Source organism: Haemorhous mexicanus, chromosome 4 (assembly GCF_027477595.1).
Source record: "Haemorhous mexicanus isolate bHaeMex1 chromosome 4, bHaeMex1.pri, whole genome shotgun sequence".
In the NCBI taxonomy this organism is placed as follows: domain Eukaryota; kingdom Metazoa; phylum Chordata; class Aves; order Passeriformes; family Fringillidae; genus Haemorhous; species Haemorhous mexicanus.
Window position 1 is genome coordinate 25,004,919 of NC_082344.1, and position 17,654 is coordinate 25,022,572.

General features: G+C 52.0%; 1 protein-coding gene across 1 annotated transcript; it reads left to right on the plus strand.

Annotated features, from left to right (window-relative positions):
* The first annotated feature begins 310 nt into the window (after positions 1 to 310).
* On the plus strand, positions 311 to 2,118 carry ATOH1 (atonal bHLH transcription factor 1). Its single transcript, XM_059845614.1, has one exon. It carries the CDS (start codon positions 311 to 313, stop codon positions 1,172 to 1,174), a length of 864 nt encoding a protein of 287 aa, XP_059701597.1. The 3' UTR covers positions 1,175 to 2,118.
* The last annotated feature ends 15,536 nt before the right edge of the window (positions 2,119 to 17,654 follow it).

Sequence of the window (17,654 nt, forward strand, 5' to 3'; positions counted from 1 at the left end):
CCCGCTCCCGTCCGCCGCCGTCGGCCGCGGCCTCCGCTCCCCCCGCGCGCCATTGGCTCCCCGCACGCGCCGGCCCCGCGCGCGCGCGCGCCATTGGCCGCGCCGACACGCGACCGGCGCGAGTGGAGGGCGTGCGGCGGGAGGGGTGGGGCGCGAGGGAGAGGAGGGGAGGGGGAGCGGGGGCGGGGGGGACCCCGGCGCGTGCCGCTCCTTAAAGGGGGGCGCGAGCCCGGCCGCCACCGGAGCCGTCGGGGCGCCACGCGCGAGGCGGGGGCTGCGCGCGGCCCGATGGGCGCGCGGCGCTAGAGCCATGAGCCTGCCCTGGGCAGAGCGCGCCCGCGAGCCGCCCACAGAGCCGCCGCCGCCGGGCCCGGAGCAGAGCGGCTGCGGCGCCTTCGCGACGGGCTCCTGGCTCGGCGTCTGCTGCGCCGCCCGCCTGCCCGCCGCCGCCTCGCCGCGCTACCTGCTGCCCGGCGAGGACGACGAGGCGGCGGCGGAGGGCGGCGCGGCACGCGGCGGCGGGAGCAGCCCCGGCGGGGCGCGGGGCGGCGGGCGGCCGCGGGGCGGAGGCGGCGGCCCCGGGCTGCGGGCGCAGGTGAGCGGCGTGCAGAAGCAGCGGCGGCTGGCGGCCAACGCGCGGGAGCGGCGGCGAATGCACGGGCTGAACCACGCCTTCGACCAGCTGCGCAATGTCATCCCCTCCTTCAACAACGACAAGAAGCTCTCCAAGTACGAGACGCTGCAGATGGCGCAGATCTACATCAGCGCCCTGGCCGAGCTGCTGCACGGCCCCGCCGCCCCTTCCGACGGCTCCGGCAAGGCCGAGCACCGCGGGGCCCCCTTCGAGCCGCCCTGCGCCGCCGCCGGGGCCGGAGCTCCGCCGGGGCCGCCGGCGCCGCCACCGGGGCCGCCCAGAGCGTCGCCCCCCGGGCACGGCCGGACTCGCTTCCCCCCGCCGCCGGCCACGGGGGGCTACTCGGTGCAGCTTGACCCGTTGCACTTCTCCTTTGCGGAGGGCGCCCTGATGGGACAGAGAGCCCCTTCCCCCGCCCTCCTCCTGCCGCAGCCCGGGCAGCCGCCGCAGGAGAGGAGCAAGACGTCGCCCCGGTCCCACAGGAGCGACGGGGAGTTCTCGCCCCGCTCCCACTACAGCGATTCGGATGAGGCCAGCTAAGGCAGGGGCGTCGTCCTCGGCACGCCCGCAAGGCCGCCCCTCGAAGCACAGACTCTGCCGTGGGGCGAGCAGCCGGAAGCGGTGCCGCCACGGACGGCATCGGCTCCCCTCGGTCGCTTTGAAATCCGCTCCCTTGTCTCCCACCCCCGGCAGCCCCTGGTTTGTCCAGGGGGGATGGCTGTTAGCGAGTGACTGTACCCGCCCTGTCTGTCAGGGTCGGTCGGTTTGGTTTGATTTTTAGTTTACACTTCGAAAGTTTCCTTCGCCTAGAAGTCGTTGCCGTTCCCTCCTGCCAACACGCCACCTCGCAGCCTTAGCCTCGCTCGCCCCGTCGGCGAGCAGGTGATGCGCAGGGAGAAAGCCTGGCCCCGCTGCCGGGGTGCCGCCGGCGCCATCCATCCCCACCCAGCCGTGAACCCGCCCTGACACCCCCGTCTTCCAGGACACCCATCCCGCCGTGGGTCGCATTGCTGTGGAAACACGCACACACACAAACACACTCACAAAAGTCAATAGTCTTAACCTGTAAATAGCGGAGAAAATTTGGATTTTCCTTAGAGCATCATGTCGGCGTCTTGTGGGGCGAAACTTGGCGCAAGCACTTTATCAGCGGCTGGAGATGCAGTTTCAAGAGGAAAGCTACTAACTGCCAATTGGAGACCAATGTTTAATTAAGCCACTTAATCCTAACGCTCTCTTAAAAACGAAAACGGTTTTGTCGTGTCAAACTTTTATGTCAGTTTTATTTTCCTTTTGTGGTAATAGGAAACGTATTTATTATGCAGTGTTTGCAATTATTTCTGCTTCTCTCTTTTTTTAAAAAAAATTCTTTTCTACGACGAAAATCGTTTATTTTGATTTTAGCAACGCCAGCTGCCATTGTTTTATGTACTTTAATTTTAAAAATTTTTTGAGATCAAATAAACATGGAAAAAAAAAAAAAACAACCCAAAACAACCAAAACAAAATCAGCCTCGAATCGTGGTCGGGTTCAACTTCTCCCTTCGCCCTCCCTGAGCCGAGGTGGTGTCAAACTCCGCGGCGGGGGTGAGGGGTACAGAGCCGGGGGCGATGCTCCGGGGAGCCCGGCTGCCTGCAGAGGGACGGGCGGACCGCGGGGCCGGAGTGCGGGGCGGGCTCTGTCCCGCATGGAGCAGCGCTCCCTCCGCTCCCTGCGCCGCCGGGACCCCGTCCCGTTTCCGTCCCGCATTTCCCAGAGGAACCGGGTAATTGCAACAAGTGCAGGGTAAGGAGCTTGTCGCTGTTCTGTAGCGCCTGTCCCCTCGAGTCACATCATTCCCTTCTTCCCCACTCCTCCTCTGCTCGGGAACACGAGCGGATCTTCCCACCGAGCCTCCTCGGTATAAGCCGAGCGGAAAGGGCTGGGAGCGGGCGGAGAAGCCGGCGGGGTTTAGGGAACACGCGAGCAGCGCGGCGGGTCGCCGGGGATCAGGATGTGGCCCCTGGGCTCGGATTAAACCCGGACGGGACTGGGGGATTGGCTGACGCAGCCCAGCCTGTCGTGACACCAGACCCGGGGCTAAACCGGAGCCGTGTCTGTGCCGGGGTCCCGCTGGGTTCAGCAGGTGACACTGGCAGGGGGGTGTCGGAGTGGTGATCAGTTAACCAGGCGCGGCCGGGGCAGAGGCCCCCGCGGGAGCGAAGCCCGTGAGGGTGTCGCTTTCCCCTGCAGAAACAGGGCACCTGCCCCCCCGGTAACCCCGCGCTGTCGCCCTGCCCTTCTGGCCGCCAGCACCCGCGGCCGCCGCCCGTACCTGCCGAAGCGGGCTGCGGTCCCGCCGGGTGGAAAGTTTATCGGGAGGGTCGTTTGCTTTGCTAATAAAATGCCTGCTTTGTCGGGGTAGGTCAGCTGTAGTTACCGGCACTGATTTCTGTGCTGTGGGAACCGGTCTCGCGTCTTGGGGGGCACGCGAGGGGTCCCATCACGGGAGTGATGTGGCGGAGCAGAAAACCACCAGCTTTGGGGGCATTCTTTTGTTTATTTGGTTTAATTTGGGGATGTACTCGGCGCGGGGGAAGCGGCGGCCGCCGCCGTGACTGAGAGGCAGCACCCGCGGAGGGGTCCCGGCGGTGCCGGCCGTGGGTGGAAGGGGTGCGTGCAGCCTCTCTCCGCCCCGCCGTCCCGGAGTCTGCCTCTGCGGCTGCGAACACTCGAGGTGGTGGAAAAGAGTGCATCAAAATCCTCCCCGCTCCCTCGGTCGGGTCCCTTCCCCCGACAGACGAGCGCACCGCATGGCGCGGCTGGTGCTCGCAGCCGCAGCGCAGCAGCTCTCGCCGTCTGAGGGGCTTTTTCTTTTTCTTTTTTTTTTTTATCTCTTCTTTGAAAGAGATACCCAGCCGCATTCCCATTTTAAGGTTCAGCTATAGAGTTTGCATAACAACCGCTTGGCAGCCCCCCTCTCTCTCACTCCGTTAACAAGCTGTAACGTATAGCTGCAGGTTGCTATAATCTCATTAATATTTTGGAAACTTGAATATTGAGTATTTCAGACCGCTCATTCCCCATATGCCAGGCCACTCCCGCTATGCTGGCTGGTTCCTTTCTCTCCATTATTAGCAATTAGCTCCTACCTTCCAAAGTCAGATCCAAGTATCCAAGATACTAGCAAAGGAATCAACTATGTGTTGCAAGCTAAGCATGCTTAATATCTCCCAAACAAACAAAGAGACAACATTTCTTTAAGTAATGAAGATGGATAAATCGCTTTATTGAGCCTGCGACAGTGTTTGTTTTGTATAGACTACCGCAAAGTTTTTTAACAAGAGCGGGGACGCACACCAGCCCCTGGGAGCAGTCTCGCCCGGTTTGCTTCGTGGGGTTTTATCATCCTAAACGAGCTTTTATTTGAAAAGGGCGAGTCAGAAGCGCACTATCCGAGCGTTAAATTTTGGCTGAACGCTGACTGTCCTCCGGGGTGTGCAAAACGAGAGCGAGGGCTGGGGGGGCTTGGGGAGGCAGCCGCCTTTGTGCGAGGCGCACGGCGGCTCCGCTGGCTTTTGAGCCCGGATCAAAGCCGGACGAAGCGCGGCCGCGAGCTCCGATGCGGGGCTCTTCCCGGTCGTCCCGGCGGCGGGGGTTTCGGGGGCACGGAGCTGGCCGAGGCGCGGCGGCCGAGGCGCATCTCCGCCCTGCTGCTCTCCGGCTGCTGTTTGCTCAACCTCTGGCCTCGGAGAGGGAGGAGAAAGAGAATGGGAAGAAAGGGTTAAACCCAGCGAGGGGAGACCAGAAAAGCACAGGGACCACGGCGGCGGGGGGGGGGGGGGGGGGGGGGGGTTAGAAGGGGAGTTGGCCGTGGGGCCAGTGTTTCTTAATTAGAGCGGGGCGGACAATGCTTTGGGGCGGACAATGGGGGGGACAGGGGGGCTGGAGGGCGGAGGGGGGGGGGTCTGGCCTCGCTCCCGGCCGCGGTGCGCCGTGTCTGGAGCGGAGCACGCGTTGTCAGCTGGTGAGCGCAGCGGCCTTTCAGGCGGCTCCCCAGGGAGCTGCGCGCCCGCGGTGAGCTCCATCGTCACCCCCTCCCCTCCATCATCATCATCATCGGCCTCCTCCTCCTCCTCGGCGGCCCCCCACCCCAGCCGAGCACAACAGCCAGCATTCAAGCCCCCTTCCCTCCCTCCCCTTGCACAACAGCAGCGCAGTGGCAGCCACGCCACCTCCCAGCAACCAGCAGCACGCGAGGGCACCGCCGGGGCACCTGAAAGAGTCAAAGCCAAAGAAAGGGAGACAAAGGAAGAGAAAAAGATACTCAGGAACGGCCCAGCGTGTCTGCTCCGACAGTGCGGAGGGGCAGGCGCCCGCGGAGGGATGGGCGAGCCCACGCGGAGCCCGGCACGCCCGGGCGCGCACACGCATGGCCGCATGCACACACGTGCACTCGCTCGCAGGGGTCCGAGCCGCTGCAGCACCGACGGGGACACGCAGAAATCCCCCGCTCCCGGTAGCTTTGCGCCCCATAGCCCCGTCCCCGCCAGGGGCACCTCCCGGCTTGCGTCTGTCTGTGTGCCCGACTCCCGTGGCCCCACCTCTGACACTGCCGCCCACAGGCACCGAGGCCGGGACGCGGCAGGAGCCGACCTTGTGTCTGGGCACCCGCCGTCGTATGTGCCCGTGGCGTGCCTGTCCGGGAGAGAAAAATGAGGGGAAAGTGGCGAGGGATCAGCTTGTGCGTGGGTGAGGCGGGAACCCTGCGGGCCCCGCGTGGGGAGCATCCTCTCCGTGGGCAAGCCAAGCTGGAGCGAGGAGCTGCCGGGGGACAAGGGGTCAAGTTTTCCGCCCCTGGCCAAGTCATTGCAACGCAGAAGGGGCTTTGCTCGGGGCTGTGTGCCCGGCGGGCTGGGGCGCACGGCCGGCTGCCCTCCTGGAGCTGGGTTGGGGCCTCAGAAAGGCGCATGCTGCCCTGCCGCCAGCCCATGTTAACTTCGGGCGGACTCTGAGGAGTCCCCGAGAGTGGATGGCAGCGCGGCTCCGCGGGCTGCGCTGCACCTGTGCGACGGGTGCGCTGCCACTGCCGCCGCTGGCCATCTCCAGGCTGCCCAGAGCGGGGCAGACAGAAAGGCCTCCTCTGAAGTGCTATCGAATGGCTCGGGATGCCTTCGGGAGCCCAGCCAAGGCGTGTCAAAGGCGGTTTGAGCGGTGAAGCATTTAAACGCTTCAATGGGTGACTTTCTGGCGTGTGCTTTTCTCCCTCCCCGCTTAGGCCCGGGAGGAGGGAACGGGCCTTTTTACTGAGCTCCTCAGGGGCTGGATGCGACACCCCCAGGCCCCCAGCCCGGTGCCGCAGCCGGGCTCTTCCCCGCGGAGCTCCAGCGGCGGAGCGGCCGCCTCTGCCTCGTCGGGCAGCGGGAAGAGCTCAGGTCTTCTGCCGCTCCCCGCAACTTTTCGCTCCCGGCTCGGTTTAACCGAGGCTTCCCGGGGTGGGGAGGTGCCGGCCCGTCGCTCCCGCTGCGGCACGGAGTACAGCTGGGACTTGAGATAGCAGCTTGTGCAGCGCGGGGATGGGCTCTTAGTAGGGCTGACAGGGAAGGCGAGATTTGGAGGTGGGAAAACAAATCCCCTCCGTTTCTGAAGAAATTCCTTTTCGTATTTCATCTCGGTTTTTCCTCCGTTTTTTGTTTTTTGGGGTGTTTTTTTTATTGTTTTGTTTTTGGTTTTTTTTTTTTTTTTTTTTGTGGGTTTTTTTTTTCCTTGTTGTTGTTTTTGTTGGTTTTGGGTTTTTATATTTTCTTCCCCCTCTTCCCCTGCTCTCCCCACTCTGATCCCATCTTTCTTTCTCGGTGTCTTGCGGCGGCCATCCCTTTTTCCCCGCTCAACACCGAGGCGCGCTGCCGCCGCCGGGGTACCCCGGAGAGCGGCGGGCGGCGGCGCGCACCCGCCGTGGGCGAGCAGGGCTGCAGCCCTTTTGTAGGGCGGCTAATCAATGGCACATCAGCGAGACAGCGCATCAGCCCATCTGCTTGATATATATTCAGAAGGGCTCCAGCCCTTTTGAAGTCTAATTTCTTCCCCGGGAGAACGCGCCGGATAATTTACCATCATTTCCCAGGCAGGGCGGGCAGCGGGTTAACCCTTTCCCCAAGCGCTGCCGCCGCGGGTTTTCCTCCCGAGCGAGCAGTTTTGAATGCCTCAGCGCCTCGCCACAAACTTGTAAAAGTGCCTTTTTAATGGTACGTGACTCGCTGAAACAGGACACCCGGCCCACCGGCGCGGTAAACCCCTCTCCGTTTTGTCAGATTGGTGTTTAAAAGATCTGTTCGGAACAAGCAAATCCCTCGGCCCTACCGGGTCAGCTCGTGTCATTTCAGCTCCAGCCACCCACTGATATTTTTGTGTTTCGACATCCTCGTTCTTGGGGTTTCTGTTTGCTCCCATCCTGTGCTCAGAAAGGCAGTTTTATCCAGAGGCAGGAGCCAGGATGGGGAGCGAGCAGCGCATCGCGTACGGGCTGTGGTGCGACCACTGCGCTGCAAAATCCTCTGCCTCAGAGGGTGGCAGAGCCCGGCAGGTGCGGGGGGACGGGACGGGCCCCACGTTGCCCCCCGGCCTGCGGGACCCCGGCACGCGTGAGGGAAGCGAGGGCAGCGCGGGACTCGTCACCGCTGTCTGGAGCGGGACACGCCGGGAGGTGACCCGTGCCTCTCCCCCGTCTGGGGCCGGTGAGCCCGGGGAAGATGCCGAGCCCGCATCCAGCACCCCGGCACATCTGGGATGCGCCCCGCAACCAGCCAGCGGAGCTTTCCGAGTTCCGTCCCCGGGCAGGGGAAAGCGTTTGACTCTGCAGGTTTCTGAGCTTTTATTTGTTTTCTCTGCTCCCTTCCTCCTGCAAGGGCTCTGCCAGGACGGGAGATGCCGGGACCGCCGACGTGCCCTGACTGAACTCTGGTTCAGGGCACAGGTTGAATGAGCCCGAGACCGTTGGGCGGCATCACCTGCTTCCCATAAACCCCAAAAGCAAACCCGGGGACCGGCCGGAGCCGCCGCAGAGCCCGCAGTCCCCACCTGCACCTCGCTTATCTACAGTCAACATTTTTATCCTGCCACAGAAAGGTTCCTGCTCGCTCCCGGCTCCGGGGCGGCATCCGCCGCCAGCAGCTACACTCCGGCCCCCGCCGCTCCCCCGGCACTCGGCGAACACCGGCCCCTCCCTTCGCCCCGAACTGAGGCCGCCCCCACTTCTCCTGGGAGCAGTGCGAGGAGATCAGTCTTTTTATTTATTTATTCATTTATTAAATTTGCCAGCAGTGAAAGAACAATGAGTATTTTCTGGAACACCTCTTCTCTAAAGTCAACTTCAAAAAAGGAGGAGGGTGTTGCATTTATTTATTGGGGTTTTTTTAACACAGAAAAGACAGCTCTTCTTAGTGGCTGGAGAGGCTGGGAGAAGCCTTGCTGTTGGTTTCCGCTGGAGCAGGAGTGGGCTGTGCACAGGGTCAGAGCAAAGAGGGGAGATAGGGGAAGCAGGGATCCCTGTCAGAGTGGGCAGTGGGCTCCTCCATACTCCATTTTGGAAAGCAGTAGAAAGGGAGCTAAGTACTTCCACACAACTTGTCTGCTTTGGATTTCAGGTGCTGTGGGCAGAAGTATCACTTTAGTGTTTGCTTTGTAGTAGCCACAGATGACATTACTTTTTTTTTTTTTATTCCAGTACCAATGCTGAACTTAGGGCCAGTGTTACATGAGGGTCCCCCAAAATGCTGACTGTCAACAAGCTGTGACTATCTGTGGTGGGACTGTACAACTATCCTACAGAAATGGTACAGCTGAGAGCTTGGCTAAGGCTCACATAGGGACTGCTCATAGTTCTCAGTCCCTGATCTTCTCCTCTGGCCTAGAGGAAACTATCCTGTCCATGTAGAAGGATGTGAGGCCCAGACTTGTTAAATTACTTGCTATGGACAGCAGAAAGAAGCCCAGGGCCAAAGGTAGGGCATGAGTGCAGGATGTGTGCCACGGCTTTCTCACAGAACACAATTTATTCCAGTTGCTTCCAAAGCATTTCCAGTTGCAAGACTTTGCTCCACGCAAAGAACGTTCAGCCAGGGGCTGGTTTTACACCTCCAGACATTTTTACCACCTTTTTTTGATAGGGTTACCCTTTCCTGATGCCCCAGGAAGCAGGATGCACAGCAGCTTATGCTACCCCAGCTGTAGCCTGTTGTCTAGGGTGGGTCAAGAGGGAGGGAGAGGTGAAAATTTCTGATATAGGATAAAGCTGAGCAATATTTTGGGCGGGATGGTGATTGGATGCAGGCTTCTGCCGTCAAAATGGTTCTCTTGATTGTTACCTCAATTAAGTTTGAATCTGTGTAACTTACTCCTGCTGGAGTTTCCCCACTGGTGTGGGTGAGAACATGGCTCTGAGGCAGTGTTCTAGGCTAGGCACAGTTTGATGTGCAGGACATGAAGTACCTACCAGCCTCAGCCACCTCTCATGTAAGAATATCTCTTATTTTTTTCTGGTATTGGCAGTGCTGCAATGTTTGTAGTGGAGATATGATGGATACAGTTTGAATTGCACTGTTATGTTTCATTGCTTACCAGAATGTTTTGTAGGAGTACTCTCACAGCAAATTTTTGTGTGGTTCATCTCTGGTTATGAAAAGATTACTGCATTAAATCAATTATGCTGCTGTTACTTGGTTATTAAGACATTCAATAAACCCTCTTCCCTGCTCTTCACTTTGGTGGCTGCCTCTTTGCAGCCACTTTGCAGCCATTTCAGAACATCCTGAAAGTTTTTTCTTTAAAAAGACTTGAAGAGCAGAAGGCTGGTTCTGTGAGAATGACAGCTGGGAAAGAAAGGCTCTGAATTGCTGTTGGATTCCTAGGGTTTTCCTGTTGGGAAAGAGAGTGAAAACTTGGGAGCACTGCTGGCTGTAATTTTGGGGTTGGAAAGTAATGGGGTTACTTCCCTTGGATGCTGCTGTTTCCTGTGATTGCTGACCCCATCCCTGACACCCTCGGGGGAACTGCAGTGAGCAGTGTTCAAAGCTGAAGGTGAAGGAGTGAGGCACCTTTTGAAGAAAGGCAGTTTTATTTATTATCAAGACTCTGTGCTGTGGTTTTACTGGAAGTTTCTCAACCTTGGGCTGCCCCACCAGGGGCTGGGGCATGGTCCAGTGTAGCTGAAGCAGCTGTGAGGTTCTGGCAGTGCACTGGAAGTTCCTTGTACTGCCACACACCTGCCTGGGGCTGCTAGGGTGCTTGGTGACACCTCCATCAAAGGTATTCCCTATGATTCCAGCTCCTCTGGAACCTGAACTTGTGGTGGCAGCTCCAGAGCACAACCTGCCTCAGGCACTCCTGTGCTGAAGGCTCCCTGTGTGTGGCTATTCCACTATAGAGGTGTGTGAAAGGGACATAAATCTTTGCATATCTCAGGCTAAACAAGAATTTACAAAGTGATGCATGGCTTTTCCACTGGTATTCCCACCTCCCCCCCCTTCCCCCCCCCCCCCCGAGGAAGTGACATCTGGAAAGGATATTTCTGTATTTGGTTTCCCTTTTGTTTTTCTAAATAACTGAGACGTGTAAATAGAAGAGCATCTTCCAACAGAAAGCAGTGGGTCTAAACTTACCTTAGAGATGCTGATGTCATAATTTCAAGTATTCTTAAACCAGAAAAAATAAAAAAATTATTCCCCAAAATAGGAATAACAGGAATGAAAGACGATCATTCAAAGCCAGGTTTGTGGTCCTCAAAAGCTGCTGAGTATTCAGAGGTTTTCAGCTGTTTCTGTGACAGTTGTGTGCTTAGCAGACAGGGAAAATTTGGACTCTTATTGGAATATTAAAGGGATATCTGTGGGTGGTTTTTGCAGTTGTACTTATTATCCTTGCACACCTTGATAATATTTGTGGGGCTGATGTAGGGAACTGACCTGCAGATTCCTGAAATAGATGGTGGTGCAGGATCAGGGCCTCCACAGAGGGTCACAGGCCACACTGAATTAGGCTCTCCAAAGTCTGCAGGAAACATTGGGAACAAATAGCTTGGTGTCCTCTTCTGGCAGACTCTTAATTTGTTTATTCAAATAAAACCCCAACAGATTATTAAAAAAAGGCCTTCGCCCTCCCCCCTTCATTAATTTACTTATTTTGATGGATCTCCTTGATTTTCAATACCTCAAATCTGAGAAATGCAAAAATATGAAGTTGCAAGATGTTAACTCTGCCTTTGCAGCTTTTTGAAAAATTATTGGCAATGCAGTATCAGAAGATTTCAGCTTTTCTATTGCCTGAAAAAAAAAAGAATATATTCAAATTTATTTTTTTCTTTCACTTCTATCAAACAAAATCATACCTCTGCTTACTAGACTCTCCTGTTTTTTCCTGATATCCAGTTTGTAGATATTAAACCTGCTGTGTTTACTGCCATCACATAAAATTCATACTCTGTGCATGGCTCACAAGGCATTTTCATTAGGAGACTCTGCAACTGTTGGAGGACTGGGCCATCTCAGCCTTTGGAAATATGGGTTTCATGAGGGAGAAAGTTCCCTGCTGGTTTTGTTTGTGGTTTCCCCCCCCACCATGTTAACTTTATATTTTATAATTATGCCTAGAGAAAAAAAGGAATCCAGCAAAATTGGGGCATTCAGTTTCTGTGATTCTACTACAGTATCAACATCAATATATTTAATCAGCTAAAAATCAATTAATGTAACAGAAAATATAGCACTTGAAGTTCACCTAATTTCTGCTATTTTCATCTAATTGTTTCCTTTGACAATTCTTGCATTACAGTTTTTGTTTCCCCCTTCATGCATTTTGAAGTTTGAAAACAAATGACTGAATTATTCCATGAGTTCTAATATCCTTGCTGGAAAAGAATATCCTAAAGTTCTCATCAAATGTTACTGAAAATTACTGCAGGCCTCTGTTTTTTTAAAAGGGATATTAATTTATTATTTTTATTATTATTATGGAGTGGGTAAAGGTTGTTGAGTGGCTGTTTAATGTTAACCTTTTAGAACATAGTGTTGTGTAGGGGAGGAGTGTGACAGATTTCCATCAGTGTTCAGGAAAGTCTCACCTCTTTGGAGAAAAGAATTCCCACCTTCAGCACTGTGGTATGAAGTGAAATGTGATCCAAGTAGGACGATGGAAACAGTTTAACCAAAAGAATACACCATAGGAAAGCTGACAAGAGGTTTCCCAAATGGAAAAGATGAGAGAAACAACAAAGCCAGGAGATAGTTAATTACCATATTGTGTCTATATTTGGGGCTATATTCATGCACAGAACTGGACAGGCTGCTTGGGAGAAACAGCTTCCCTCTTTGTCTCTGGAAAGACCAGGAAATCTGAAGAGACATCAGAAGAAATGTGAGAGCAATGCTTAAATCTGCCTGGCCATTGCACACATTTCATGGGTATGGAGTAAATGGTGAAGAGGAGATGTGCCAACAGCAAGTGTCATGGCCTGCTTCTGAGTGCATACAGGCCCTCTTTGCAGGAGTTCTTCCTGTCTGCTCTGGTAATAGCTGGCAAACATTGGAATCACAGGATGGCTTGAGTGGGAGGGCACCTTAAAGATCATCTAGCTCCAGCTCTCCTCACACAGGCAGGGATACCCATGCTTGCTTTGTGGGCAGATGAAAATGCTTGTTTTCACATTGTCCCTCTGTGCTCAGCACTGTGAGGCCCCTCCTGGAGTGCTGCGTTCAGTCCTGGGCCCCTCACTACAAGAAGGAGGTTGAAGTGCTGGAGCATGTCCAGAGAATGGTCTGGAGGGTAAATCTGTGGTTATTGCCAGCAGCTGCTGTTCTAGCTTGCATAATAGTATTTTAGGGTTGTTGAAGCTGAGAACACAGCTTTTGTGGGATACTTTTGTGATGCCACAGATGTTACTGGTGAAGCCTGTCTTTTAATACATGTGCAATGGCATTCTGTCAACTTGCATTTATGTGGACGAGTATTTGTGCATGTGAAATCAAGCAAATAATTACTAAAAAGGTATATCCACAGCTGAAATTTACCTTCCTCACCCCTTATTTTCCATTACTTTAGGTAGCTTTTAAGCAGCCATGACCATGAATAGTTTCCTGGTTACTACCCCAGAAGCAATGACACATCTGTAATCCAGCCCAATATGTGTTTTTTTGTACAACGAAATCTCCACGTATACTTTCGCCTTAAGAAACAGTGAATCTTGAGTAATATGTTACATTCCAGAGGATGGATATGCTTTTTCAAAGAGCACAGCTATTTTGAAGACCTCTCAATACTCAGCCAGAGCTGAGCACTTGGAGGACCACAAAATTGGTGGATATTCAATATTCAATTCAAAACTGTCACCAAGATTTAGAAGACTATTTTTCATTTTCCATACAAAGTTTAGTGTTTCCATCAAACTCTCATTTAGCCACAATATAATATTGAACCAGTTGTATTTTCAGGGCATTTTATAAGCATTACAAACTCCACACTATGCTGAAGAAAGGGAGTAGCATTATCAAAAGTTCTGACAGCATCAACAGCATCAAGTGTATTCTTGATATTCAAGCACCATCAACAATGTGTTCTTGATATTCAAGCACCATTCATTCAACCAGAAGAATTCTCATCAGGGAGATGTCAATTAATAATTAGGGAGATTCTCAGAAAATATTTAAAAAGTTATTGAAACTCTACTTAAGATTAACAGACATTATCATATCTCATTATCTAGCGAAATACTTTCAGAATTTTTTACTCTGTGAAGAATGCAAATGTCATGAAATAACATCCTCAGCAATGCACTTGGTGTCAAGTGTGTACACTAAGCAGAGGTTTGTGACAACTGAATATAACAGTTTTTATTTTGAAACTTAATTCCTTTTTTTTTACTGAAGTTGGGCTTTTAGATCAAACAAGGGAATTGGGATATTTTCTCTTAGCTCTCTAAACTTGTTTCTGAGTTTCTTCTCTCCTCTCAAGTACTTAACATGGAGTCACAGACTTCTCCCTGTATGTACTGCAGTGTGTCCAAATTCAGATTTCCCTGCATGACATTGTCTAGGAAAAAAAGGTGTTACTGATAACCTTCAGGGGTACTGGGCTACAAAACGCAGAACAGACAATTCCTGTGCTGAGTATGCTGTATACCTGAAAGGAAAGTCCATCAGGGTTTATATTTCCATCCCAGTTTATGTTTTAATTGCTTCAGCAGGAAGCAATTTGTCTCAACCAAACCATATTTTGCCACAAAGCTTTTGTGTTGCACATAGAGGGACACTGTTATGTTTTAAAAAAACAGCCTTTGAAGTTGCCTATGAGCTGCTGTCTTGATTAATTTGAAATTTTAGGTTTACGCACCCGGCCATAAACTCTTTTATGAACTTTTTATTGCAACTGAACTGCGCGGCCTGGCGCTGGGAGGCAGGTGTTCCGAAGGATGCCCTGGATCAACACGGGGCAGCCCAGCCTAAGCCAGACAGCGCCACAAAGCCGCGTGCGAGCCGCTCCCAGCCCCGCCGCCCCGGCACGGAGCGGAGGCGATGCTGCCCTGCGGCCGGGAGCGCCGGGCGGGGCCGGCCGGCCGGGCTCTGTCCATGGTAGCTGCGGCTCCCGGCTCTGCCAGAGGCCCTCGGGGGTTGTAGTCTCACTTTTTTTCTCCCTTGCTTTTTTTTTCTCCCTTGCTTTTTTTTTCTCCCTTGCTTTTTTTTTCTCCCTTGCTTTTTTTTTCTTGCCTCCCTTTCCTCATTTTTACCCTTTTTCCACTCTCCTCCTCTTCCTCCCTCCTTAGTTTAGTCCCTTCCTGCCAACACACACTCTTAAAAAAAAAACAAACAAACAAACAAAAAAAAAAAAAAAAAAAAAAAAACCCAAAAAACTGAAACCAGCCCCATCAAACAGTGCAAACCTTTCCACCCCTGTTTAATGCAGCATGTTGTTTTAATCTATCATCCTTAGCCAAAAACCTTCAGTGGTATATGAAGCATAGAAACTTGGCTTGTTACACAGGTGGCACAGTGGTGATTTCTTCTGGGGTCTACAGCTTTTTGTTATGGCATAAATGAAAACAGACAATATTGTTCTGGTCTGTATTTCAGTTTATAAGGTTCAATATGACAAAGAGATATTTTTAAAAATGCTCAGAAGGAAATGTAAGTAGTTCTTGCAAAAGCTGTGCTGAGAATCAATCTAAAGTCATACAGCCATAGAAATATTAAGTTTGGAGACCTCTAAGGTCACCAAGTCCAGCTGTCAACCCAACAGCACCACCATGTTCACCACTAAAATATGCTCTCAAGTGTTATATCCACATATTTCTTCAACATTTCCCGGGGTGGTGACTCTGCTGCTTCCCTGTGCAGTCTATACTTGACAGCTCTTTCTGTATTTTTTTTTTTCTTAATATCTAATCTCATGTAACTAGAGGTCATTTCCCCTCATCTCTTGTTACTGACCCCAGTCTCACTGCAACTTCCTTTCTGCAGAGAGCAATAAGGTCTCCCCTCTCTCTCCTTTTCTCCAGGCTAACCACCCCCAGCTTCCTCCTGTGATTTAACCCAGACCCTTCCCCAGCTCTGTTGCCCTTCTCTGGACACCATCCAGCACCTCAAAGTCTTTCTTGTGGTGAAAGGCCCAGAACTGACATGAACCAGCAGCTCTCTGCAGTCAGCTAACATCACTTAGGGGACATTGGCAGGTGGCACATGTTGGGGCACAGGTGTCCCCAGTGTCTCCTTCTCTGGCTCTGGCACTACAGTGTAGCCTGTTGCACTGGCAGGGGTAAGCTGTGGCATTATAGGCAAGGCCTTTGCTCTCTTCCTTCTTTCCTTAAGAGAATTTTATTCCTGACAGTATAAATAAAGGCTGCATTTGGCTGATGCAAAGTAACTTTCCTTTTTCCAGAATATCGCCCATAATTTTTGCAAAAATCTGATCCTTCTTTAAAGCTCTCAACATTAGACTTCTTCGTCTTTTAAAATTTATTAGCTTAGTTTATCACAAGGAAGCAATCTCTCTCTGGAGCTCACAGTCTGTGGTCCTCCTCTGTGTTTACACAGCCCAGTTAGATTTATACTGGCAGGAGCCTCTCCCTGAATTGCCTCTGTGTAGGGAGAATCCCAGCAGTAAGTGACTGGCAGGGAAAGATCTGTTTCCTTCCCAGCTGGCTCTAACCCCAGGATGTTCATCTGTCCTCGGCTGCAGCAGGGCCTCCATCCCAGAGAGACAAGGAACAACTTGGGTGAAAATCTTCACAGGCTGGATGTACTTTCTGTAGGGAAAAGAAAAAAAAGTGAGACAGAAACATGGAGGCTCATGACTGATGGAAATAGACAAACCCACTTCCTGCATCTTTATAATCCATTTGAATTTGCAATTATCAACATAAAATCCAACTGCTTTGGAATACAAAGTTAGTTTGTTTTGCGTAAGAGTTTAGTTTTGATATAATGATAGAAAGAAATACTCCTAGTGTGAAAAAATCCCAACCAAAACAAACAAAAAGCCCACCAAAAACCAAAAACTCCCAAACAAAACCCAGAAGTATGGCATTTGAAAGTAGGTGTTTCATTTCTATGAAAGAAAAAAAGGCAGAAGTGTGAGCCTTGAATCCACTGTGGAACAAGAATGTTTCATCCTTCTAAGAACTGTAGTTCAAATTTTCTTCTCTCACCTCAAACCACTACAGGAATTGGAAGCTGTGGGAGGGTCCTTGTTTATCCTTCTCTGCTTTGCTCAGGCATGGCTCAAAGGGAATCTGAGTGTATTTTTTTTCATTGTTTGTATTATGATAAGATCCTCAGTGAGCAGGTGAGTGCTGGAACGACAAGGGTGTAACTCTTTATTACCCTAAGTCATCTTTATGCTCATAAATAAACCTTTAGAATTGGATGGGATTGCTCAACTGTGCAAGAGTGCACAGGATGTGCCCATAAACCAAACTAAAACAGGCCATGTAATGCAATTCAAACAAAGATCCCATGCATGAAGCAAAGCCCTTGTTGTTGATGTTATAAAACAGTGTTAAAAGAATCTTAGCGTGTTCTGTGTTGGCACTTGATGTTTTGCTGTATAATTCCAGCTTTGGTGGTTTCAAATGGACATCTTTAGAGCCTGGAGAGCCCTTCTCACACAAACACAGCTGGAGGCCTGTGGGTGTCTCATTTAGGAGTCTGTGATCTCTCAGAAAAGGGTGGTAAGCCCCGGCTTTGAATGCCTGGTAGTCATTTATGCACTCCATGTATTAATGTATCCCAAGGCAGTTAGAGCAGGTGAAACCCATGGGATCAGTGCCTCGAGGTTCTCTTCCACACTGCACAAAAACCAACTTGTGGTGTGTCTTGACAGAACCTTTTAAAAGCTAATATTTTCCATTTAGGCTTTGAAAACTGGGTGATCTTCTAGGGCATAAAACACATGATGAGGTCGACCCCTTGACAGATACTTACAGAAGTATCAGAGTACTTATTTCCAGGAGCATTCCAGTTGTTTGGGTCATGTGGAACAGATCCCTATTGTAAGGAAAAAAAAAAGATATGAAGGAAACTGAACAGGAAAAATCACCTCCTTCTCTTAAAAATGTATTTAATTCCCATTTCTGTAGCAGGCCCAACTGTTAAATGGCCAGCACAGGATATCTTCTGTCACAGGAGCTGCCCACTGGGAGGGCTGCTACTCCAACTCGGTGTGAAGCTCCTACCAGAGGGCCCCAAACCCGTGGTGTTTGTGGTAGGTGTCTGCCCTCTCCTACACAGCCAGAAGGGCTGTTCCAAAAGAAAGCCTCCTACACAAATGAATACCTATTCACTTGGCAGATGGGGATGCAGGAGGGCAGGCAGAGCTTGGCACTGAGGTACTGAGCCCAGCCCATTCCGGGGCCCATTTTAAAAAATCAGGTAGCTGCACGTGTGTGTGTGTGCTGTTTTCCAGTCTGAAAATATACACTAAATATTTCCTAAGAAAAGGCTTTGAATTGGATAACTGAAGAGCAGCTTCATGTGGTATCAAGAGGTTTGAAAGGTGTAG